A 25943-nucleotide genomic window follows, 5' to 3' on the forward strand; every position below is an offset into this window, starting at 1 on the left:
CCCTCAGGAGGGGCTGTTAGCGAGCCCAGCTACTCCGCTGCAGCCTGCCACTTCCCAGCTGAGGCACTCGACTCGGTGCTGCAGCGGGCGCAGACCTGCTCCCTAAGAGCCGCCCGGGAGCAGCGATCGGGACGGAACTCCGCATACCGACGCCCCTCTGCCGGATTCACCGGTGACGTAATTACAGCAGAGCCACGCTGCGGTTTTACCTGAGCCTGGCTGATAGGGATGGGCTCCTCAAACAGCGTCCAGACGACAGCCTCCGCGCAGTCAGGGGTGGTCAGGGACCCATGGTAGCGGTAGTATTTGGACAGCTGGGACACGCTGGGAAGGAGGTTGTACAAGCAAAACGTGGATGCTAATTCCACAAAATCGCCTTCGGGAGGAAGAGAGACCGAACAACCATCGTCAGAAAAACCCAGCCAGGGTGAGCGGTGTACAAAGGCCGACGTTTCCGAAGTTCCAGCGAGCACCGACCACCCCACCTTGTGCCCTTTGCCACCCCCACTGCTGCTAGACTGCCTAGTGGAACAGCAGCATCCCGGCTTTGATTGGCAGCCCCATAAAGTACTGCGTGAGCACACGGCAGGAGAGTGTCGGGTGTCAGACGAGAACCCAACACAGGTCACTGGCTCAGATAACCCCAAAGTGACCCTGGGGTCCAGGCTTTCCCCACAACGCATGTGCAACCGCCCACAGGCGGACTCGAACCTGGGACCTCTGGAGCTCCGTGCAGGAGCCTCTCCAGTTTGGGCTAAAAACCAGCTGGCTCGCAGCTAAAGCTGCAGCAGAGATGCATTCTTTTTCCTTTGTAAGTACTCTAGGTGCACTGCCCTATGTAGCAGGACCACACGTAACAGGTGTACGGGTTACACACGGGTCCCAGGATGCTCAGCACCACTGGGTGTCAAAAACAGCTGTGCACATAGAATCATAGAAGAGTAGGACTGGAAGGGACCTCGAGAGGCCATTGAGTCCAGCCCCCTGCCCCCATGCCAGGACCAAGCACTTTCTAGACCATCCCTGAAAGCCATCTATCTAACCTCTTCCTAAATATCTCCAGTGATGGAGATTCTGCCACCTCCCTTGGCAATTCGTTCCAGTGTTTGACCACCCTGACAGTTAGGAACTTTTTCCTAATGTCCAACCTGAGCCTCTCCTGCTGCAATTTAAGTCCATTGCCTCTTGTTCTATCCTCAGAGGCAAGGAAGAACAAGTTCCCTCCCTCTGCCTTATGACACCCTTTTAGATACCTGAAAACTGCTATCATGTCCCCCCTCAATCTTCTCTTTCCAAACTAAACAAGCCCAATTCTTTCAGCCTTTCTTCATAGGTCATGTTCTCTAGCCCTTTGATCATTCTCGTTGCTCTCCTCTGGACCCTCTCCAATTTCTCCACATCCTTCCTGAACCGCGGTGCCCAGAACTGGACACAATACTCCAGCTGAGGCCTAACCAGCACAGAGTAGAGCGGGAGAATGACTTCTCGTGTCTTGCTCACAACACACAGCAGCACATCCTTGCATTCGACAACACGTGGGCCATGTATATCGACGGCAATAACACACGTTGCGTTAGCTCACTGGGAACGACCCCGTTACACTGTGGCATGGAAACGAGTCAAACGGCCTTGAAACCAGTGACGGGGGACCCTGCACAGCTTCCTCCCTCCTGCTTCTGGGTTCTTCTCATTCTCCATTCTGCCTGCCCTGGAGTGGAGAAGACAGAAGCGCAGAGGACTCACCTGCATGGGAAATGTTCTTCAAGCCAGCTACAATGGTATTGTAGTTGGAGTTATCAGCGTTCGACACCTGCAAGCATAACAGGGGAGAATGAACCACCCACCAAGGGCAGATCTCCAGGGTTCTATTTACAAGATAGGTCAAAATGGGTCCGCTCGAGAGCAAAGCCCTGCGGAGCTGAGGTGCGTTTGTGGCTTTCATGGCAAGCGGTGGGTGTCTGGACACGGATGCCTATGCTGCGCTTCCCCACCTTGGCCAACGATGGAGATTTTTATTTCCAGGCCACCTGCTAGTCTCAAAGGCTCCAAAGTGCTTACAAACGAACGAGTGACCTATGCCATTGGTTCACATCCGCCTTCACAGAAATGCAGCTGCTTGCAAGGCCGAGACGCTCATCTACTCTACCCAGCGGTGAATAACGCCTCCTACAGGTGCAGATGTCAATACCGGGTGGGAATTTGGCCCCAGCACTGAAGTTAACACCCACCTGTTATGAAACATGCTGTGGGATCCTGAATGACAGCTCCCACGTGAGGGAGCTTTAAAGCTTTCTCTACACACGGTGTCGCTTTCACTTCCGCTCCCTACACCGCGCCAATGCGGAGCCGCTGTTCTGCAAGGGATGTGGCACAAAAGAAAGTTTGGGCATCAAGCCGTGTTTCCTGCTGCCTGCTGGAGCTGTCGGACAACATGCCATTTCTCTGCCCTGATCAACAGCAGAATATGGGGGGTATTTCTAAATTGCCCAGATTTGGTTTGGTTTTGAGCGACAGCTCGCAGAGGGAACGCTCCTGTGGCCAGCCTTTGCAAACAAAGCCAGAGGAAGGCTATGATCAGATAGGACAGGACAAAACCAATCTTGGATTGCTAGGTCATAAGTATCTCTTCAAGGTGGGTGAGGTCACTGCACCAGACAACACCCTGCGATTGGTTTGGTCTTGTGACCAGAATGGGACTCCTATCCCAGCAAAGAGCAATCTAGGTGCCGCAGGGGGCCCTCAGTAGACACGAAGTTCCCATCCTGTCATGCTGCCTGGAAAGTGGCTGGGTTAACCATATTGAGACGTGAAGCTGGTTTTCAGCTCACCAGTACACGATGGGGTCACAGCTCCCAGCACAGAGGCACGGGAGAGGGGGGTGGACAGTAGCGGTCCTGCGGGCACCTGCTGTCCAGCCAAATCCCGTGGGCTCAAAACGAAGGCAGCAAGTCAGCAAGGCCCATGGAGAACAGCACAGGCCTGCAAGTCAACCAACCTGGATTCTACTTCTCTTTCGCTACCTCAGTTTACTGGGTGAACTTGGGCAAATCACATTGTTCCTCAGTGCCTCTGTTTCCCTGCCTATAAACTAGGAATAATAGCCCATCACTAGTAATTCAAAGCACTTTGCAGTCCGTCCATAGAAAGCATGATAGAAATGCAAGGTTGAGTCTTTTTAATAAGACTTTTTCCCAGGCTTGGGCTTCTTCCCTTGGAGAGAACAGAGGCAGCTGTCCAAGCGCAGTCACATTACATAAACATTTGGTTACCTTTCCTCTTCCCTTTCATCTTACACACACCCTCATTCCAGGGAAATGAGGCTGTGCTACTCTGGACCACTAACACATCAGTGTTTTGAAGCTGAAGCTTCCCAGAACCTTTAAGCTTTTGCATGCAACTGTCTTTCATAAGCAGCATAATGGGCTGGGAGGAAAGCTGTTTTCAATGGGGTGTGCAGGTGTTTGAAGCCTCAGCTGCTAACCCCATTGTCAGGAGGGGGATATCATATAACTCACTGAAAAAAGTCTGACTCAGCTCTCACTGTTCACCTCTACTGGCGAGAGCTGTTTACAATGCAACCCAGATGCCAGCCACCCTAACTTTGCACAGGTCATAGCCAGGTGAGCAGGTGATGAAACCACTTCCCCACGTGCAACGTTAATCTCTCAAACCTATAACTTTCCAGCTCAGCTACCACCGCCCAGAACGTAAGTTCTGCGTTTAGTCTTTCAATAGTATCCTTTAAGGGTTGCAAAATGTTTTGTAAGAGACAGCATTCTGACCAGCTGACGGCCTCTGTTACGGCACACTTGGCAATGCAGAAGGCTTTTGTCTCGTGCACCCCACCTGTAAATTTCTAGAAACTTGCTGGGCTCCACTCAGCTGCAGAAGAGACGCCCACACTGCGCTCTCTCCCGCAGATTTCAGTTTTGTTCTTTCTTGTTTTTTGCTTCCTCTTAACCACAGCTCAGAAGTAATTTAGACTACAGGGCATTGTTCCTCTGTGTATGGAAAACAACTTATGTAATTAATGGACCAAAACGTATCATGCTCCTGCAGGGTTAAGAGCTGTACTGAGCCTGGAACATTACTTGCAGCCCAGAAAAGGGTAAGATGCATTCAAGTCTTTTTTCTGGAAGAAAATGACCACGAGGGTCCATCTCACACCAAGATGGCATCTGATCCCTCTCTATGCATTCAAGGTCATTTTCACTCTTGGGCATGTCACACGGCAGCAAAGAGCACACGGTTCTTAGGAGCTGCAAAGACAGCCAGAAGGTGAATGCTTTCCGAAATGGAAGTCTGTACCTTTCCACACGTTAAGTGGCCTGGCGCTGGAGCAGCTCTTGGGACGGAGCAGCCTTTGAAAGAAATGAGACTGTCGCTGCGTCCACGGCAGCTCCCATTGAGTGACAGCAGCAAAGAGTGAGTGGGAGAGCAGGGGGCGTCTGGCCATGGTAAAATACACATTCGTCCGCTTGCTTTCTAAAAACAGGGACCCCTGTGACTACCTCAAGGTGCCAACATTTGGCTGAGCTGCAGTTCAGCTCAGTGGTGATTTCTGCTCTGTGCTGAAGGTTCGTGTTCTTGGGTTATTTTTCTGTTGGGGGTGAATTTCAAACATTTCACTGCTGCGTTCCACTCGACACACCAAGCACAGAGGGCTGCACCTTGCCTTGCTCCTTGGCACTCGGTGCAGCAGTTCCATGGTGAATGAATCGGTCGTTACAGTGAACGCAGCGACTCTGAAGTGAGCCACAGACAGGCCTTGCAGGCACACCTGAACAGTGGCAATGAGACCCTGGGGCACCGCACCTGTGCTGCAGGAGTGTCCCCATCAGTGCTGGAGGCCAAATGCTATTTCTGGTGGTGGCTACTCGGGAGCTTGGCAGCCCTGGCACTGGTGAAGGGTTTTTAGACCCAGTGCACCTGCTGGCTGCCTCAGCCTGACACAGAGGTTCTCGCTCTAGGCTGGTGCCAGTGGTACAGTCTACTGACAGGATGGCCAGAGTTTAATACGGCACAGGGAGGGGTCTCCAACAAGGGGATTTTCACTTATTAAAGGGCCTAGAATGTAGATTATTCTCTGCTGCCTGCTCAGGCTACCTCAGAGGATACTTGCAGTGAAAGCACAAGCCGGGGTGGGGAATTGTGGACGTACCTTGAACATGAAGCCCAGGACAGCCAGCCCGTCCGGATGCCCTTTGGCCTCCTTGAAGGTTTTGTACTTGGTGTTCATGTGCACAAGGTGCAGCTAAAGAGGAGGAGAGACAGAAGGAGGGTGAGACCCGGTCCAGGCCATTGTGCTATTTTACCCATCAGTCACAGGGACAGCAAATAGACTCAGATCTCTGTTCGCAGCACCCTTAGTAGCAAATGGCCCACACTGCTCCTTAACAGTGGGCACCCACAGCGATAACACTAGGGCCCTTCACGCCCCTCCGATATCAGTCGCACTCAGTCTGCGGCCTCTTTCCACACTCAGAGTGCCAGAAAGGGGCTCAGTGCACAGCAGAAACAGGCCCTCAGTGTTGTAAGGCAGCATTAAAAGCTCATTCCGTCAGCCAATAGGAGGGTACCTGCAATGGCAGCCGGGTAGACCCTGGCCACCCATGCTGCAGAGACACAAGTGTTCATTCATGCAGCCCGTTGGACACCTTCCACGAAGTGCTGCATTCCGGGAGTAAACAGCCCCCTTTTCTACACTCCCCTGGTAAGCATCAGCCTGTTTTATCTCCAAAGGGAATGAAAAGGCAAGGAGGAGGAACTTCTGGCAGGGCTGCTCCTCCAAGGGGCTATGCAGTAAGGGGGGGCATGAAGGCTCATTGATTCTTCTCACTCTGGTGCTGTCTCTGAGCTACAATGGATAGAATCATAGAACACTAGAACTAGAAGGAACCTCAAGAGGTCATTGAGTCCAGATCCCTGCCCTCTGGGCAGGGCCAAACACCATCTAGATCATCCCCAATAGGCGCCTATCTAACCTGCTCTCAAATATCTCCAGAGATGGATATTCCACAACCTCCCTAGGTGACTTATTCCAGTGTTAACCACCCTCACAGTTATGAAGTTTTTCCTAATCTCTAATCTAAACCTCCCGTGCTGCAGTTTAAGCCCATTGCTCCTTCTCCTATCCTCAGAGGGCAAGGAGAACAATATTTCTCCCTCCTCTTTGTAACTCTCTTTGAGGTACTTTAAAACCACTATGATGTCCCCTCTAAATCTTCTCTTTCCTAAACTAAACAAGCCCAGTTCTTTCAGTCTTCCCTCATAGCTCACGTTCTCTAGACCTTCCATCATTCTTGTTGCTCTTCTCTAGACCTTTTCCGACATCTCCACCTCTTCCTTGACATGCAGTGCCCAGAACTGGACGCAATACTCCAACTGAGGCCTCATAAGCACTGAGTAGAGCGGAAGAACGACTTCTGGTGTCTTTCTCACAACACTCCTGTTAATATATCCCAGAACCACGTTTGTTTTTTTGGCAACGAGATCACACTATTGACTCACATTTAGCTTGTTGCCCACAAGAACCCCTAAGTCCCTTTCTGCAGTGCTCCTTCCTAGACAGTCACACACATATGTGGCTTTCATCACAGAAGACAGCAAAGCCATTGACAGAATCCATCCATCCATCCACACTGTGTTGATTCCCCATGTTACGTACATAAACACACACACAGAGCACTGAACAAGGCTTTTCCGGGGTAGATGGAGCACACGGCACCAATGCTGCACAATCCAGGGAGAAGAGAGAGTTCAGCCCACGGCACAAGGGCCATCTTTACTCTTAAGAGATCCTAGTGACTCGGTGATCGGCAGACAGGACCCCCCGTTTCAAAGGACAGTCTAAAAACGACCACTGCCCAGCGCACAGTACCCTGTTTGTCATGAGCTCAAGCAAGCGAGTTGTCACCGGCACATAAAGAGCTGGACGGAGGCTGCTGGGATCCAAATCTGCCCTTTCGGAGAGTCTCAGCAGCGCTAATCCCTCCTCTTGGTAAGGGGGAGTGGTGCAAACAGCCGCACGCCGGTGTCTTTAAGCCCTTGGCAGAGTTAGCCCAGGTCAGACAGTTTGATGGTGGGATTTTTAATCACCCGATAGCTCAGAGCAGATTGGGCACCTTGTGCCGAGGGGGAGAAAACACTTGCCTTAAGGAAAAGGTCACCAGACCTAACAACAGGCCTGCTGATGGGGGGGGTGGGGAGGGCAAAAGGAGCAACTGCCCCAGGGGCCCAGTGATCCCAGCCGCTGCTGCTGCTACTACTCTGGCAGCGGTGGCAGTTGGAGTCCCAGGCCCTTTAAATCACTGCCAAATGCTGCTCTACACAGCTCTGAGGGCTGGGGGGGTCCCAGAGCTGAACGCCAGGTGTTGCTGAGCCAGGGATGTCCCTTTCACCCAAGGCCCCACCCCTTCCAGGGGAACAGGACTGGGCCCTTCCCGGCATCTTGCCCAGGGGCCCACAGAAACTGTTGGCCCCCTGCCCAATATATTCCGAATACACACCCCCAACAATCTCCGTTGCTGCACGATCACATGCCCCATTTGTGGGACAGACTCCAGCAAGGACCAGCTTAGAATTACAGAATACTAGAACTGGAAGAGACCTCAACAGGTGATCAAATCCAATCCCCTGCAATCTTGGCAGGGCCAGGCACCGTCTAGATTACCCCTGATAAATGTTGATCTAACCTGCTCTTAAATATCCCCTGTGATGGAGATCTCACAAGTTCCCGAGGCAATTTATTCCAGTGTTTAACCACCCTGACAACGAAGATTTTCCTAACGTCCAACCTAAACCTCCCTTTCTGCAGTTTAAAGCCTATTGCTCCTTGTCCTATCCTCAGAGGCCCAGGAGAACAATTTTTCTCCCTCCTCCTTATAACCCTCTTTGAGGTACTTGAAAACCACTACGATGTCCTCTCTAAATCCTTGCTTTTCTAAACTAAACAAGCCCAGTTCTTTCAGTCTTCCCTCATAGCTCACGTTCTCTAGACCCTTCTTCATTTTTGTTGCTCTTCTCTGGACCCTCTCCAATTTCTCCTCATCTTGAAATGTGGTGCCCAGAACTGGGCATAATACCCATAAAACTCACGGGAGTTGCAGTTCAGGTACCTCAGAAGCCGATTCTCCTCAATGGGCTGGGCTGCCCACCCAAATGACATCTCCCGTGATGTGCCATGGCTTGATGCATGGCCTCCCTTCACTAGGGGGAGAGACTGTGGTGCATCACAGAAGGTGAATGGCTGCACGAGGCACCTGAACTACAACTCCCATGAGGCACTGCTGCGGCATTTCAGAAATGAAATATTTGGTTTACAGTTAGTCATCGAAACCTTGAAATTGTCCAAAGAAAGTTTCAGTGAAAATGGACAGTCACTCATTTTTTCACTGAAATATTCCACAAGGGTAGGGGGGAGGATATTTCCAACCAGCTCTACCAAACACTCGTACAAAACATCTGATGGTATGTGGGGTCACTCGGGGTTTGAGGAATCCCAGAACACACACATTTATCTGGGGTCTTGGGCAGCTCGCACACAGCCTCAATTCTTCTCTTTATCAGTACCAGGAGGAGGTGTAAGCAACAGGCTGCTACGAACTACAACTCCCATGAGGCACTACTGCACTTACCTCCATGGGGAACTGGCGCCCATCAATGGTGTGCTCTGAGCCGTTCCCCTTGAGGTTCCCCCAGTGGAAGTGGAACTGCAGGGCTCGGTACTTCTCAGTAAGACCCCCGCTGGTGATATTGATATGTTCACTCATAGACTCGCCTTCCACATGCATCACCACTGGAAATGGGCCAGAGCCAAGTTACAGTGGGAAACACACTGATGCAATCCCACCAGTAGTCACCTAGGACATCAGCCTCATCTCATGCACACACCACAGACAGGGCAGAGCTGGCTGCGAGTGAACGGGTGTGCAGACGAGGGAGCCCCAGCTCACACCTCTACAATTTCCAGACAGCTGGGCAAAGCTCCAGGCCATTCTGCTCAGGTCCGAGGCAGTCTCAGATTAACAACAGAGCCAGGTGCAACAATGGGAGTTCCTCTGGGCAGGGAACATGGTGTTTGTCCAGCACCTAGGCCCAGCGGAGTCCTGGTCCACAAGGAGGCAACTCTGTGCTACCACAGTACAAAGAGTCCAGGAGACCCTTGACTTACGCGGAGGTTGTGTTCTTGTGCTACCCTGCGTAAGTCAAACTGCACGTTACTCGGGGGAGCCAAGAAACTGACCAGTACAGCAGTGATGGGCAGTTTCCTGTCTCCCGTGAGCGGCGCGGAGCTGGAGCCTGGTTCCCACCCCCCTGCCACTCCCAGGAGACAGGAACTGCAGCTGCGCTGGTCAGGTTCCCTGCTCCTGTGAGAGGCGGAGAGCTGAAGCCGGGCGCCCAGCTCCCTGCAGCTCACAGGAGACAGGAAACTGATCAGCGCTGCTGGAGTTTCACAGCTCCTGTCAGAGGTGGCAGGACTCCGGCTGCCCCTGAGTGGTGGGCAGCCCGGAGCCAGGCGCCAGCTCCCCACCAGCCAGAGTTGCATTAACCCGATATTTGTGCAACTTGAGTGCACATATCTCGGGAACAGAGAGATTGAGGAGGGAGGGAAGGAGAGGGGGAGTCTGGCACCAATACCTACCCGTGTGCCCATTGTTCATGAGTTTCCACTTGCCCGGTGGGGCCTGGTCGTAACCCTCAAAGTGAATGTCTCCGAGGTTAGTGTCTCTCTGCACTTTGCGCCTGTCAATGTTAATGGGCGACTGGTTATCTCCCCCGCAGCCTGGGGCCAGATCCTTCCACTTCCCAGGGCCTGAAGAGAGAGACAGACAGAAAGGCAGAGGGGTTAAAGCATGGGGACAAACTACCACGGAGGTGAGTGAAGGGTCCTGGTACCCTCACCCAAGGATGCAAGAGGAGAATTCTGGTGAACGGGGAGCGCAGCTTGCCAAGGGCTCCTGGCTTTCCTGGTTTAAATACCACGGCTGGCAAAAGCAGCCCGTCCACCCGCCAGCTCTCTCTGGCCACAAAGGACAAAGCGTACGCCAGCACCTTCATTAGCCTCTCCCTGCGTGGCCCCCCAACCCACAAGAGAGGGCCGCTCACTTAGCCGGCCTTCATCAATATTAATGAGCAGGGTCTTAGTCAAGCCTCATTCATAATTCAGCAGGATTTCCTCGCTGGGCCAGGGCCTAAATTTAGCCTGACAGGCAGACGCTGCTCACGGAGCTCCGGTTACAACCCTCGGTTGGACAGGCTCTGCTTACCCCAGGAACTTCCTTGCTAGGTTTGATTTCTTATCCCCACCACCCGCTCCTCCCATGTCTCCCAAGGAGAGTTCTCCTTGCCCAGCTGCACCCATCCCTCTCCCACCCTTCAGCCTTGTCCCTAACTGCTTCGGCCAGCCCTCCCCGCTGCACACAGCCCCCTCAGGGCTGTTCTGGTAGCTCCAGGCACCAGTGTACACTTGGATTCTCCCCATCCACAGCCACCTGTACGCCTGAGGCCTTTGTGCCACGGCTGACACAAGCCCTAGCCCCTGCCTCACACCCTGACAGGCCATCGCTGCTGAGCCTAAGCCACCCCACAATGCCGTGGGGCACAGCTGGGCTACCACAGCCAACACCGCCTTGGCAATGGAATGTCGCGACGAAAGGGGGCAGGGGCCCAGTGATGGGGAAACCATCACACCACCACCACCGGTGAGCCCAGGGCCAGCTGGCTCTGCTGTCTACAGCTGCAGGCTGCCAGGGCTCGTTTCAGTGGAAACCGTGATGAGTAATATTAATCGATGAGGTGCATAACCTTGCCTGGCTTCCTTCCTCGTTCCATTCTCCCTGAGCAGTAGTGTTTGGGCTGCTGAAATCCAGCCATTTCACTTTGTAAGAAGCAACACAATGGAACATCTGCTTTACCGGAGCAGCCCAGAGGCTGGGGGGAGAAGATGGCACAAGTAAAGCAGAATGCTGAGCCAATACACCAGCAGTCCTCCCACTCGCCACGTCAGCTGAAGCCTGGGAACGAAGTCACCGAGCTTTGTCTGCTCCTCAACCACATGGGGAAATCAGAGCCTTACTCCTTTCACTGGGCAGTCAGGAAGGCACTTGGACAATCAAGGAGCAAAGCATCTGGGTCCTTTCTATTGCTCTACAAGAGATCAGTGTCAGGCACTAAAACAGCATGCCTGGGGGGTACTATCTGCCCCATTTTACAGATGGAAAAACAGAGGCACAAAGACACCAAGTGACTTACTCAAAGACCCACAAGCAATCTGCCGCAGAGCATGGGATTCATCCATGGTCTGCCCTAGTCTAAGCTGGCACTCAGACCATTGGGCCATCTCATGGCACATGCAGGGAAGGACAGTAAGGAATGTGCCAATATGTCTCAGTATAGATGCAGTGTATTGATATCACCTCTTCAACATAATGCAAGAAAAGGGTGCCCCAATGAAATTAATAGACAGCAAGTTTAAACCAAACCTAAGGAAATACTCCAATGCACATTCAACCTGGGGAACTCACTGCCACAGGATGTTATGAAAGCCAAAAGGATAAATGGGCTCACGAAAGAATCAGAGCAATTCCTGGGGGAGAGATCCATCAATGGCTATTAGAGGTCAGGGATACAGCTCTGACCGATGCTGGAACAAGACAACAGGGGATGGATCACCCAAGAATTGCCCTGTTCTATTCATTCCCGCAGAACCATCTGGTATTGGTCACTGTAGGAAGACAGGCTACTGGGCTGGAGGGAGCATGAGTCTGACGCAGAATGGTCATTCTTATGATAACATGTTAAATAGAAGGCTTCAAAAATCACTTTAGCCCTTACAGTGACCCACGCCAGAAATAAAAAAACCTCAGAGATAGATGCACAAGCCCTCAAAGAAGTTCCTCTGCTACATAAATCCAATTCTGACACACAAAACGTACATTGTTTATGTGCCATTACCATGGAAGTGACCTGTTTTGTTCACACTTTAAATTAAGACTACATTTTGTAAAGAGTTAATAAACGATTCATAGATGCTATAAGTATGTTACAGACATGACCACTGTATGATACATGGTTATCGGCAGATCCTTCAGAGGCATTGTAAATGGCTATAGCCGTAGTTATAAACCACCTGATGATCAGCTGAACTCTAACCATCAATTAATCAGTTGTTTAAATATTTATTAAGCTTTTTAACCCTCTGTAAACTATTTAAACACGGCTCCTTTAATATCAAGTGTGAGCGACCTTTTAAATGCACAGCTATATTTAGGTATGGCTAAAGCAACCTGTTTATGTTCTTGGTGACATAGCAAAGAGCTTTTCCGGCCTCTGAACTGCAACCGTCCACCCCACGCTGTGTTTCCCATGCTCTTCTGAGTGCAGCGCTGGGCGGTGAGCCTGCCCGGCTGGCGTTCCACAGCGCAGCTCTGTTTTCGCTTTCAGCTAGTGGGGTATTGAATGATGCTGCTGACTTTTGGCCTCTGCTGAGAGCCTGGCACCATTCACAGGGCTCAAGAGCCTTGAAGTTTTCAGTCGCATCTTGTTCTCACGAAAATGTGAAGCCGCATGCAAATGGATCCTTCCCCTCATCCTCGCCCTGCAGTTCTCTGTTCAGCAGGTCCTCTTCCCATCTTTTCCCCACTGCTGTCCAGGGGTACTCTGATCTCTCTCCACCCCATGTAGCATTCTGAACATGACACTTAAAACCCAATCCCAACCCTCATGGACAAGAACGGCTCCCCAGTGAGTGAGAGAGACCCGACAAAGGAAAAGGACCCAGCTGAGCTGCTGGTAGCTCCTGATCCAGATGCCACAGTGAGATCCTAAATTCAGTGAGATCCCAAAATCCTTTGAAAGAGAGCCACAGAGGTAGGCATGATGAAGAGGAGACAATCACTGGGAAAAACACACTGTGCTGACCCCGAGCTGGACTTGCATGGTGTTAAAGTGAGGGAGAAAACCTCCTGATGATAGCAGCCTTGCCTGCGTAATGTCAACAGGCAGAATTGAACCAGAAACCTCAAAAGCATAGCGTATGAGCCTTTCCTGCTTGAACTAAAAGCCAGCTGGCTCTCAGCTAAGGCTGTAGAGGAAGCTCAGGCCAGGTCTCTACTAGACATTCAAGTCGATTTGAAATATGCAATTCCAAATAGGGCAACTGCATAGCTGGAATTGCCTTATCTATAATCCATTTACTTGTCGACCTGCCTTACTCCTTGGGCCATTGAGACATACAGGGGTCGACTGTTGACCCCCCGATAGCTGGATTTCGTGCATCCCCACTAGGCATGCAAAAATCAGACGCTGGAAGATCAACCCTGATGGGGTGGATCTGTCGGGTTGTGAAGGCATACCCTGAGGGTAGGCCTACGCAGCAGCCTTGCTTTGAAATGAGTTATTCCAGAAGAGCCGATTTCAAAATAACATTATACACACAAATGCATTTTGAAATCGCTCTTAGCTATTTTGAAACACAGCTTCTACACACACAGAGCCTATTTCCAAACAGAGTCATGGGACGCTGTGTGGCTTATTTCGAAATAGGCGCTATTCCTCGTAGAATGGGGCTTACCAATTTCAAAAGAATCCAACTGCTATTTTGAAATTATTTCAAAGTAGCGGTTGTGCTGTGTAGATGTTAGATTAGTTATGTCAAAGTAACCTGGCTGTGTAAACCTACCCTCCGTCAAGTGCCACTACACAAGACAGGAGAACCACACCCAGTAGGTGTGTGGGCTACACCTGCCAGTAATTTCTAGCTGCCTCTCAAGCAGTCCCTAGGGTCGCTGACCACCGCTCAGACAGACCTGCTTAGTTGATACAGTAGCATGCAATTGGGGTTTCCAACCGCACTCAAATAATTCACACATTAGCGTAATATAGATTAATTCTTCCTTCCCTTAGTTGCGTTTCCCACTGTGAATTAGATCACACATTATCCCAGCCCTCACTCTGCCGCTCCAGGGCCCTGCCTGGCACAGAATTCTTATCTAAAAAGATTTAAAAGGCCTGACATTGGTCTCATGTGTTCTGCCTCTCCACCAGAGCAAGGGCCCTGCCTTTGACAGCCCTGATGGAAGCTGGGGGAGAGCGAGCTGGATCAGGACCACTGAGAAGAACCAAGTGTGAACTTTGAAAAAGTAATTTAAAACTCTCTGATCTCTAGGGTCGCAAGGGCAGTTTTTGCTGCTGCACCTGCCCGGATCTCTGACCCCGCGGCTGAGTCACTGGCCTCTAATACACACCATATCCCCAGAGGACAAATCCAACCTTCACATCACTACAAGTGGGAAACACAACTGTGTTGTCACCCATAATGATGGCTCTGACTTGTCTCTATATAACCACACCCCCAAAAGCACCCACACTCATCACAACTGCCCAGCACACACACACACTTTTCCCACCACAGCCAAGCACCAGGCCTGTTCACACTGACTTTGACACACACATGCACATGGCCCCACTGCCCCGGGCCCTCCTGCCCTCCACCCCCCTTTTAAGCCCTTTCTGTACTCACCACATTTGAGATCCTGCGAATCATAGCACCAGACAGCTGCAAAAGAGAGGAGAGTTCAGAAGACAGGCTGGTGGGGATGGAAAAGTCAGAATTAAAATGCACAGGTGTCTGGAGGGGTGAACGGCTGGCTAGGCTCTCGCTCTTCCTGCCCCATTGTGCTATGCAGCAACGGAGGGTTTACAGAAAGGGTCGGATGCACCGGCCTTGGACCAAGCCTGATTCCACAGCGGCAACGTATCTAGGAGCGATCAGCAATCGCATCAAAAGGGCCGGCTTGTGGAGTGAAGCTGCTCCTGAGCCGCCTGCCCAGGAACTGAGGTGAGGAGGGTCCACGGGGAGCCTCCTGCTGTCACCCCTCAGAACACCAGTCTCCACAAGCCGGAGGACAAACAGGCTTCCAGCCCTGCCCATGACCGATGTGTTGTGGGGTGCAGCGTGATTAGCCAGCACTGTTTTCACAGCAGGTTCTTGCCCCGTCTTAGCAAACTGCCCACGGCTGCCTGGGTCGTGCTGTACCTGAAACGTACCTGGGGTCACTTTGGCAGCACCTCACCGTGGCTTGGGTGACCTTTTATCCTTTTGGCCGATGCTGCACTGTTACCAACAGTTTCTGAGGTAAATCCGGAGCAAGGACTAGCTGAATTACCAAAACCTTTGTCGCTGAAGCTGTGCAGCCTCCCTTAAATAACATGAACCCAGCTGTACGCAGGGACACTAGCTCAGGGAATACGTTTGTGCCTCCTTCTTGCAGCTGTCCCCAGCCACACGAAGCCTGGCACTTACCAAGCGCAACGGGCGCTCGCCTTCAGCACCAGCAGTAGAGGCAGAGACTGTAGGGTTTGAGCCCTGCCAGAAACCCAACACGCCTGGCCCTGCAAAGACGCTGATACTTCACTCTAAGAGCACGAGTCGTCCCACTGATTTCTATCAAGCCCTGTGACTACAGCAAAACACAGGCGCACGGTTATTTCTGTGACACCTCAGTGACCTGCTCGGGAAGGCTTTGGAAGTCACTGGTGGTGACAGCCCCCATTCTCCAGGGCATAGCAGGGCTGGGAGGAAGACCAGCTGCTCCCCAAGCTCCAGCCCAAGACCACACGTGCCCCCTTTCTCCTATGAAACAGAAAAGGTGGAAAATGAATACAATAATACGCCTAATCTAGCATCACACTGACGCACTCCACACAGCGTACACGGAACAGGCCTGTCCCTCAGACCATCATCGCGGTCTATAGTTAGCGCTATGCATGGTTTTAAACCAGCAGTTTTGAAAAGCTGGGCCTTACCTTTGTCCAGAAATACCTGCCAAAAGGAAAACCCGACGCCAAAGCCAGAGACAGAGCGAGAGAACTGCAATGCAGGGGACGCAGAGAGCAAACCTAGCAGAGACTCTTATTACCAAGCATTTATTCCTCCTACATCCAGAAAGAGGAGACTAAGGGGGGACATGACAGAGGTATGTAAAATTATGAGTGGTGGGGAGAAAGCAAACAAGGAAAAATGATGTACTTATTAAATTACTAATTATATTTACTCAAGAACTAGGGGACACCAAAATGAAATTAATGAACAGCAGGTTTAAAAAAGAGGAAGTTCTGCTTCACACAGCGCAGAGTTAACCTGTGGAACTCCTTGCCAGAGGAGGCTGTGAAGGGTAGGACTGTAATAGGGTTTAAAAAAGAACTAGATAAAATTCATAGCAGTTAGGTACATTAATGGCTGCCAGCCAGAATGGGTAAGTAATGGTGTCCCTAGCCCCACAGGGCAGCGAGAGAGGGTTTAGCACTGTGCACGGAATCCTTTCACATGGCTATTTCCACCCAGAATTCCCAGGGAGTTCTGCTTCGGAACCAGCGATGGGACTCAGCCCTTCTCAGGCTTCATGGGACTCCTACAGCACACGCTAAGTCCCCCGGCCATAAGTGACGTCCCTGCTGGGAACAGGTCAGTGGTGGCCATCACAGAGACAACCCCACCCGAGGCTCAGACAAACAGGCTGATTGCTCAGTGCGCGCCACTGCCTGGTCTCTTAAGGGCACAGTCCCCTGCATGCAAAGGACCGCCCACGGCTGGTGTGAAAGAGGTGATGGTCCCAGGTGCGCTCCGGAGTGTGACAGACAGTGCATTTGGGGCCTGGTCCACAGTCAGCAGGAGTCAATGAGTCTTTCACCGGCGTTCCTCGGCTTGCGGGTCAGGTTTCTCTGAAGCGGCTTTTGGCTCTGTCTCTCTTTTCATCACGTTGGCATCTCTGACAACTTCCTTTTCCCTGATCTTCTACTACCCAGCCTCCCCTTACCTGACCTCCTCCTTCTGGAGCATTCCGGACTGTTTTGTTTCGGGGCAGGGCACAGGGATTTAAAAGGGCTCAACATTAACAGAAATAAGGGGGCTCAGGCCATGGCCATGCTACAGAATTAAGCTGACCTAACTTACGTCAGCATATGGCAGCTGCAGTAATCACTTGTGCACACCCACGTGGCTCCTTGTGTCATTGGTGCACGTTCGCACCAGGAGTGCTTGCACTGCTGGGACAGCCAGCGTGGGGTATGGTGGGACAGTTTCTGAAAGGCAGCAAGAGTCAATGCAAGTAACTGTCTACACCTGCCTCTCACAGAGGGGAAATAAGCTGCTTTAAGTTGACCCAAGTCCATAGCCAGGGTAGCCAACACATTAGCCACATATGGCTACTTGGCTGGTTGAGTGTGGCTAGTTGGCTTGAATATCCACATGGCAAACACCACTATCTTATCTATACTTTTGATAACACATACAGTCTCCGGTCAGGACACAGCCGTGTTGTGCTAGGCGCTGTACAAACAATGAAACTATGGTCCCTGCCTCAGCGAGCTTACAACTAGAGTACCTGATGGAGATGGACAGGCAAGAGGAGCGCAAAGGGACAGTGCGATAGGCTCAGGTAAGTCTCTGATGATCTGTCTGAGTGAATGAACATTACAGCCGCTGCCAAGTTTTATCCAGAGGGTTTCCTTGAAGGACCAGTGACCTAGAGCTATACACTAGAGTCTCTGGCTTGGCGTTCCATTTCCTGTGGCCTACAGAGACCACTACAAAGACTTTTTTATTTTAAAGTAGCACCCCACTGAAAAGGTCACAGGCGTTCCTTAAAGGAAAGTGGAACACTATAATGTGATTGCTTCACAGTGAGCCTAGAGAAAAATTCACCCTTCCGCATACTCCTGCTTCCTAGGTGGCTTGTCAGTGGGTAGCTCCGGATTGGATTTGTGTCCCCCCCCAGCTGAATTAGCAATATAAGGGAGATACAGCGTAAATGGGATCTCATTTGCAATGATCACGCTCCTAGTTCTAGCCTCTCCAGCTCCCTTTGTGTTCTCTGTCCTCATCAGCAATTGCAACGCTATTTGCACATTTCAGCCACAAGCTTTTCACCCCCCTCTTCCAGAGGATTGTACAAGATGGAAAGTAAGCCTGGATCCACGCCTCTATCTCCAATACCCCCCTAGAATCTCCTGTCAGTCTGGTACGCTGCCATTCCTCTCCACTTGGTTGATAGTACTTCAGCAGTTTTTAATGTGTCTCGTTAATCCTGCCCAGTCCCGCTTTGAATTAATTGTGAGAGCGGGACTGCACAAGACCCTGCATCAATAGGCCTTACGAAAGGTCAAGCACAATATCTAATTGTGTGCATGCCTTTCATCCGCTGACACCATTGTCCTTCTGTCAAAGGAACGTGATTCAGTTCATCTGGCGGGATCTGCTCTGAGCCCACCCCGCTTAGTGCTCATGTACTATGGGTCTGTTGTCTGTAGGCATTTTGTGAGTTAGGCCCCGCTCTGTAATTGTTAGATCGGTTTCCTAGGAAGATTTGCAGGTTGGTGATTGCCAGGATCACTCTGACTTCATTTTATTGATGCTTTTTCTCAGGTGGTCCGGTCGTTCTTTAGCTCTCCATGAACTCTCGAAACAAAACATCATCTGTCAGTTCTTAACACATCAGGGTTGTGCGACTCAGGGTAAGCAATCCGCATAAGTTCCAATCTGTCCCCTCCTGGTTCTGTAGAGAACGTTCATTTTACATGTCGTCAATTAATTATGACCTTACAATTATCATCACCATTATTACTGTAGTGCCTCGGTGTCAGGCCTGATTTCAAGGCCCTGTGGTGCAAGGCACTGAGCAAACCCATCATCTTCCCTAAAGAGCTTACCGGCAAGCGCACAAGAGCAAAAAAGTGGGAGATGGAGACTGAACCCCTCACCCCTGCTCCAGCTGAATGGGCCATAGCAGCCTCTCTGCCCTAACCACCCTGTTTCCAGCAAGTAATGTTCTCACGGGGAGACAACCAACATGCAGCTTTCCAGGGAAGGTGGCCAGACCCTGGCAAAGGAAGGCGGTGAAGGGGGCAAGGTTGGAGAGTAGCTGTGAGGTCAGAGTGGAGGGAGAAAACTGAAGGCAACAGCTTTGTGTCGGCTCACAATAAAACACCTCCCTGTCTTCAGCACTTCCCAGTCTCCTTCCCACCCCCACCAAGACAGCCGCAAGCTCCCATAAAATCTGTCCTTTCATTTCCCTATCATCATTTTAACTGGACCAGTTTTCCCTTTTATCTGCCTATTAATAATAGATCTAAAGAGCCCTTTATTAGGTGTTGAGCTCTTTGCTGCAACCCAGCACTCAATATTAGCTTTTGCTCCTCTAATTATCCCTCTAACCTGTTTTTGTTTATTTTTATAGCTTTCACAATCCTTTCCCTTAGAGGCTTGATCATATTTTTAACCTCCGTATTATTGCTTGTCCTATTCCTTACATCGCCACTTAACTAGCCTGGTCCTTGTCGCCCTCCTGTATGTTTACTCTGGATTTAGTCAAGATGAAAAACTCAGTGACAATCTCTTCCCCACGTGTATTATTTATTTCCCCGTTACACGTCCAGACTCCCCTTCTACTTCCCACAATGCCTAGCACTTCTCAGCCACAGCCAGCATGGCACCTAACAGGGCTGCACAGAGAGTTAACGGACTTGCTTAAGGTCAGACAACAAATTGGTGACCAAAGCTGAGGACAGCTGTCTTCCATATTGGTGCTAACCCTGCTAGGCCCAGGTGTCTCTCCACCTTCCCTGTCACTCTTGTTACTCATCAATTTCAGTAGTCCCCATTGTACCAAGAACTACATGTACACACACACCACACACGAGATTGTAAACTCTTTGGGACAGGAACTAAGTACAAAAGGAGACAACAAGTGCCTACCACAAATAGATGGGGCAGCACAAGATAACAAGGACACGATTGAAACTTAGCAAGGAGTATTCACAGGACTTCAACCCTCCTACTTCCAATCCACCAAGGATGGGCTCAGATGATCCTGGAAGTTCCCTACCCCAACCCACCCACCACTGATCCATGGCTCATTGGCTAATGAGGTGATCACCCTAGCTGTTGCAGCGGATGGCGTCCCAAACATGAGAAAGCTCTGCTGCTGAGTTCTCCCAATCAGTAATGAAGTCATTAGAACCTACAGTCCTCATTTCTAACCCTTGCACGGAGAATAAGGTGGGACTCTTGCAGCAGTGGATAAGGGTCAGCCAGTCCTCAGCAGTGTCCTTTTGTGATGCTGAGTTAAAGGCAGCTGGGTTCCCCCTTTCTCCCTGCATGCCTTTCCCTTAGCTTTCTCATCAAAAAATGAGCCACCCAAAGCCAACGGTTCCCTCTCATCTCCTCCATCCATGCCCGGAAGACTTTTTTCATGTGCACAGAGGCACCACCCACAGAGACACAAACCTGGCGGTGGGCACTCTGCTATTCCACTGGGCCGTGACGGAATCTCTCCTGAACAGCCGCACAAGAGATCACTGCCTTAGCCACCTTCTCTAGTCCAGGGGGCTTGGTCCCAGAGCTACCTGTGGAACCTCTCATCAGGAGGGTCTGTTTCTCACTTCGCCCAGGTTATTGGCAGCTTGGCTGTTTTTCCATCTCCACACACACACACACACTCTCTCTCTCTCTCTCTCTCTCTCTCTCTCTCTCATCTCCAAGGAAACCCACCGGTGGTTTGTTCTCGTTTCAGAACCGGGCAAGCAGGCAGCCCCGTAGTCATCATTTTCTAATTTACTGCAGCTAAATTACAACTCAGTCCCCAGGGCGGCAATGGCTCCCTCCCCAGATTAGTCACTGTGGAGGATTTGTTCCTCTCCAAAGCTCTGGGACGACGCACTGAAATGTCCCTGGCGCGCTGTCGTTCTCCTGCTCCCTGGATGTTTGTCCCCAGAGCCAGACGCGAAGGGGAGTTTCAGTCTGGGCACAAGGAACTGTCCAGTTGGTTTTGGGATGGGCCTTTAGATCCTCTGCACCCAGTGGAGCCGACAGCCACCGGGGCGAGGGATGGGGGAAGCAGGGCTCTGCAGAGACGCTCGGCTTTGGGACTGCTCAGACTCAGTTTACCCAGCCTGGCTCCCCGGCAGGCGTGGGGACAAGGGTGAAAGGGCGGAGCCCAGGGCAGTCAGCCCTTAGCACTGCTTGGATCACAGCACTGGACTCCACCCCCATGAACTGCGCACAGAGTGGCGCTGCCGTGGCAAACCAAAGGGGCCGGGAGCTCTGGCTGCTGCCACTGCCTAAGTAGCAGGGGTGGCGGCTGGAGCTCTGGGCCCGTTTGAAGTGCTGGGCCCTGTGCAGCTGCCCCCTTTGTGCCTTGCTGCGGGGAGCCAGCCTGCACCTGTCTGGGTAAACTGAGTCCGAGCGGTCCCAAAAGCCAAGCGTCTCTGCAGAGCCCTGCTTCTCCTGTCCCTCGCCCCAGACACAGCCGCCCTTACCGCCAGTGACATGCCATCTTCTCTCCACCTCAGCCACACCAAGACCTTCTGGAGTGGCAGCCCCGGGCCATCATTATCCTTGGCGCAGGCAGGCAGTGACCTGCACGCTACAGCGGAAGAGGCTGTGCTGACTAGTGGTAGCGCTGGGAGCCAGGACTCCTGGCCTCTAGTCCCACCTCTGCCACTGCCTTGCGCGCTGCCTTTGGGGAGGCACTCAGGGACAAATTTGCCCTCCACAGTCTCCAAAAGGTGGACATCACGTTCATTCCCCCCCCAGTCTGCCTCAAGACCCAAAGTCTCCCTTTCTCCAGACTTCCCCCCATCCCTCCCGTGGTTACATCCGCTGTCGGCCTTTGCCAGCCCTTGCGTCCACCTCGCCGGCTCTCCGCTCGGTACTGCCGCCCTCGAGCGTGCAGGCCCAGACGTGCTCGGAGCCCCAGGAAGGGCAGCCGGGAAGCGACTGCTCCGAGGTGGGCTTGAGCAGAGAGCGTTCAGAATGCAGGCACCAGGACACACAGCACAGCCCCCGATTGTACACCCACAGCCAGCTGCCACGACATTGCTCCCAGAACATGCACGTAACCCCCACTGGCACATTCACCATCGCTTGGGGCCCCAGGGAGACCCCCCCACACACACACACTTCTTTTGGAGCAGAGCAATTAAGAAGGATCGGTGCCTCAGTGGCCCAAATCTCTGCCCCGACAGACCTGGTCTCACTGGAAGCCTGGCCCCTGAGCCTCAAGGGAACAGCACTTCACGCTGCGGGAAAGCAAAAGAAACCGCGTGGCAAGCCAGCAGCCCACCTCCCCCAGCACTGTCCAGCGTGCCCCCTGCCCTTCCCAGCCATCACTGCTTAAGCAGGGGTCTCAGGGCATTACTGTGTCCCGGAAGAAGCCCAGGAATAGAGGTGGGGAGATTTGCTGGGTTGGGGGGGTGGCGAGTGTAGAGCATGGGGAGGGAGAGGCTCCATGAGGGGGGTGAACATGCAGAGCAGGACGTGTGCTGGAAAGAGGGGCCCACGGAGCAGGAGAACAGGCCCAGGGAAGGACACGGGGTGGGGATCGGCGACATTCCTCTCCTCAGGGCTCGGCTGGCCAAGCTCAGCCCTGCAGAAGCTGCAGTAACTCACCCCGGCCAATAGTAGCAAAGCCGCTTACGCCAGGGCTGAGCGGTGCCGCCAGCGTGCCTGGGGAGCCCTTCTCTCTGTGCTGTCTTTGCCCGGGATGGCACACCCGCCCTCCCAAGCACAGCGCATTGCACACTGCCCCAGGCCTTTCCCACGCAAAGCTCTGCGGGCACAGCCCAGCTTCCACCAGGGCGACCCGAACAGTGCTGCTGCAGGGCAGCCCCCAGGGCGGATCTGCTCCCTGCTAGCTCCTGCCAGCAGCTCCACTCCCCACACTCCCAACCAGAGAGAGCTGACGGCCCTTCACGTATAACCAGCTGGTGGCTGCTCCATTGGCATTGCAGGGGAGACCCCATTTCCTCCTGCAGGCAAAACTCCTGCTGACACACACAGCATCTCAAAGGATGCCACGCGGGGTGAAAGTAACAACTTTCTTACAGGTGCTGTCGTATCATGACACCCCCCAACACACCCTTAAGGAGAGCCTCAGAGCAGGGGGATGCGATAGGACAGTACTTGCAAGCATGGACTGGAGTTTGGAGCCGTAAGGCAGGGGGCTGGTGCACGGGGGTTGGGGCTCAGAGCAGGGGGTGGGCATGTGGGGGGGGGGGGACAGGAGTCAGGGCAGGGGGCTAGGGTGTGTGTGGGGCGCAGGGCTGGAGTGGACGTGGGGGTCCAGGAGGCAGGGCAGGGGGCTGAGGTGGGAGCGTAGCCACTGTGCTTCCCAGCTGCCTGATCCCCAGGGACCGCGCTGCTCAGCTGCCGGAGCACCAGGGCTGGAGCCTGGGAGCACTGGGACCACAGCACTTGTCAGGGTGCAGTGCCTCAAGCCATTTTTGCAGATACACTGGCAGCACCCAGGGCCGCTCCCCCAGCCGGCCAGTCTCTTACCAGCGTACCCTGCACGACACCTCCTGCATCACACACAAAGCCTGTCTCCGACCACAGGCGAGGTGAACCCCCCGTTTCTCTCCGTTTTATCCGGTGCCCCTCATCGTACTGCCCGAGAGCTTTGCACCTTGACTGCACGGTGCTCGGGAAGTTCTCTCTGTCCACCTGCAGGGGTGGGGGGGCTGAGCAAGCCAGGGGAGAACACCCTGCCTCCATCCCCCAGACATTGCTTAGGATGTAAGTTCTTTGGGGCAGGGGCTGCCCTTTGGTTCTGGATTTGTACAGCCCCTAGCGCAACAGGGTCCTGGCCATGATTACAATCATATAAATAATATGCAGTGTCATCTCGGGGTACCGATTTTAGTGTAGCATCCTGCTCTGGGGCGAAGTGCGCCTCTCTCTTCCAGCTGAGCCCTGGTCACCCGAGTTCTCTAAGAAACTCCATCCTTCCCCTGCCACGCACAGGCCCTTGTCCTGACTCCCGTGCTCCCTACACCCAATGCACTCAGACCACACATCCAACACACTAACGTTCTGGGAGGAAGAGAAGCTCCAGGTAGGAAACAGGGTGTCCGGTTAAAGACTCTTCTGAGCCAGAGCGCGCTGCAGGGTCTCGGCGTGAGGCACTTACCTGGCACCGTCAGGGGCACAGGTGGCTCCGTGTTAACTGCCCACAGGCGGACTTGAACCTGGGGCCTCCGGAGCCTGTGCAGTTGGAGCTAAAAGCCAGCTGGCAGAGGAGACTCAGTCTCTCTCTGTAAGTCACCTAGGAGCCACCGCATGCGACAGTGAACCACACCCACAGGTGTGTGGGTTTTGCTGGCACCCCCCGCTGCTCGGAGAATAGCAGGGGAAATCTTCAGGAGGTGCCTGTCACTGACGAGGCCACCAACAGGAAGCACAGGGGGCAGACGCAGGAGCCCCAGAGCCTTTAAATAACTGCTGGAACACCACACTACACCCCGGGCTCTGGGCAACACAAAGGGATGGGGGGCTGTGGAGAGCTCTGGTGGTGTTGGGGGTTGGCTGTCTTTGGCCCCACCCCTTCGGGGAGCATGAAGCCAGGCCCCCCAGCACACCTTGCCCAAGGACCCATGGAGGCTCTTGAGCTCCCAGATTAGGGACACTCAGAGGTTCGGGTGCATTTGGAAAGGACACTCCTGTATTAGCGACAACTTCTGTCCTTCAGCTCAACAGTGCCAGCAGGGCCAAATGGCGTCTTTCCCTCACCTTCTGTCCTCTACCAGCTTCAGGCTTTTGTTCATCTTTAAACCCTTCTGTTCCACACCATTTTTCACTCAGCCCTTCCAATGCATCTGCAATCTTCTCCGATTAGATCTGGGTCACTACAGGCTGAGTGCCCAAACCACCAGAGTCATCTTTCTTCCGTAACAGTCTTATTACTTGCTTAGCCGCTCTCCTCTCCCTTCCTCTTCTATTTTGTGCTGTCTTGAGTCTCTCATTATTCCCCTCTGCCAATCCATTTCCGCAGTCAATGCCTCACCTCCGATTCCAACGCGCAACCTGCCAGCGTAGCAGCAGGACAAATGTATCCTGCACCCTGGCTTTCGCTTTTATTGAAGCATCTTTCGCCTCCCAGAACTGAAAGTTTTATGAATGCAGCAGCCGCTTGTCCAGTTCTTGGTACGTCATCTTCAATACTGCCAAGATGACGCATTTTTTCACTTGCTCTAGTTCTTGGTCCCGGTGTATTCTCTCTCCCTCTCCCTTTTGTCTTTCAGCAGCCATCATTTTTGGCTTCTTTGCCGACTTTGACTGTTGACTTTTTCTGCCTTTCTGACTCACCTGGCCCGCTATGCTCTGCAAATCCTCCCTGGACAGGAGAGTCTGTGAATATAAAGCAAGTTGCTGTTCTCCCTCACAGCATGAGGCTTGTTGCATCTCTCAGGTCAACAGCCACATCTGCTTCCAATACCAAGTTGAACAAACCTGGTGATAACCAGTCTCTGTGTCCCAAGGGCATCATGATCCCCTACAGCAGGTTCTTACCTATTCCCGCCACTCCCATTACCTTGCTGTGGGTAGCGACAGAGAGGGAGCCGTGCTAGTCTATATACTATCAAAACAAAAAGGCCGTCAAGTAGCACTTTAAAGACTAACAAAATAACGTATTAGGGGAGTCTGTCCCGCGAAAGCTCACCTAATACATTATTTTGTTAGTCTTTAAAGTGCTACTTGACGGCTTTTTGTCTTGCTGTAGATGTTCTTCATCAGCCTGAGCAGTTTCTTGCAGAAGCCAGACATTCCCAAGACCTGCCATGAGATGCTGTCGAAAGACAGAGTCCTTCCGATTTAGGGGCAGGGATAGCTTCAGTCGGCTAAGCAAGTTCAGCGTATGGGTTGGTCTCGCCAGGAATGCAAACCACTAAATTACTAATACACACTCCTGCCATTGCTAGAAGCTCCCGGTTTTGTGCCCTCACTCACAATTCCTAAGGAGTTCACTCGTCCCAACCCAGTACCCACCACCCGTTTGCTCGCACGCCCCTGTGGATGTGATCCAAAGCCCAGGAAGTCAATGGAAATAGTCCTGCTGACTTTGGATCAGGCCCGCTAAACCCCCCCATCCTAGCCCAAGCTCCTCTAT

The 25943-nt window shown here is 52.5% G+C and overlaps 1 protein-coding gene across 1 annotated transcript in view; it reads right to left on the reverse strand.

Moving 5' to 3' along the window:
• Positions 1-25943, reverse strand: part of LOC142022559 (carbonic anhydrase 15-like) — a 33234-nt gene that overhangs the window by 4556 nt on the left and 2735 nt on the right. The window contains exons 2-7 of the mRNA XM_075012540.1: positions 14522-14557; positions 9644-9814; positions 8637-8797; positions 5162-5254; positions 1744-1810; positions 210-376 (exon numbers count right to left, since the gene is read on the reverse strand). Of these exons, the coding sequence (XP_074868641.1) occupies positions 210-376; positions 1744-1810; positions 5162-5254; positions 8637-8797; positions 9644-9814; positions 14522-14557 (695 nt within the window). The remainder of the gene's footprint in view (positions 1-209; positions 377-1743; positions 1811-5161; positions 5255-8636; positions 8798-9643; positions 9815-14521; positions 14558-25943) is intronic.

This window comes from Carettochelys insculpta, chromosome 18 (genome assembly GCF_033958435.1).
Source record: "Carettochelys insculpta isolate YL-2023 chromosome 18, ASM3395843v1, whole genome shotgun sequence".
In the NCBI taxonomy this organism is placed as follows: domain Eukaryota; kingdom Metazoa; phylum Chordata; order Testudines; family Carettochelyidae; genus Carettochelys; species Carettochelys insculpta.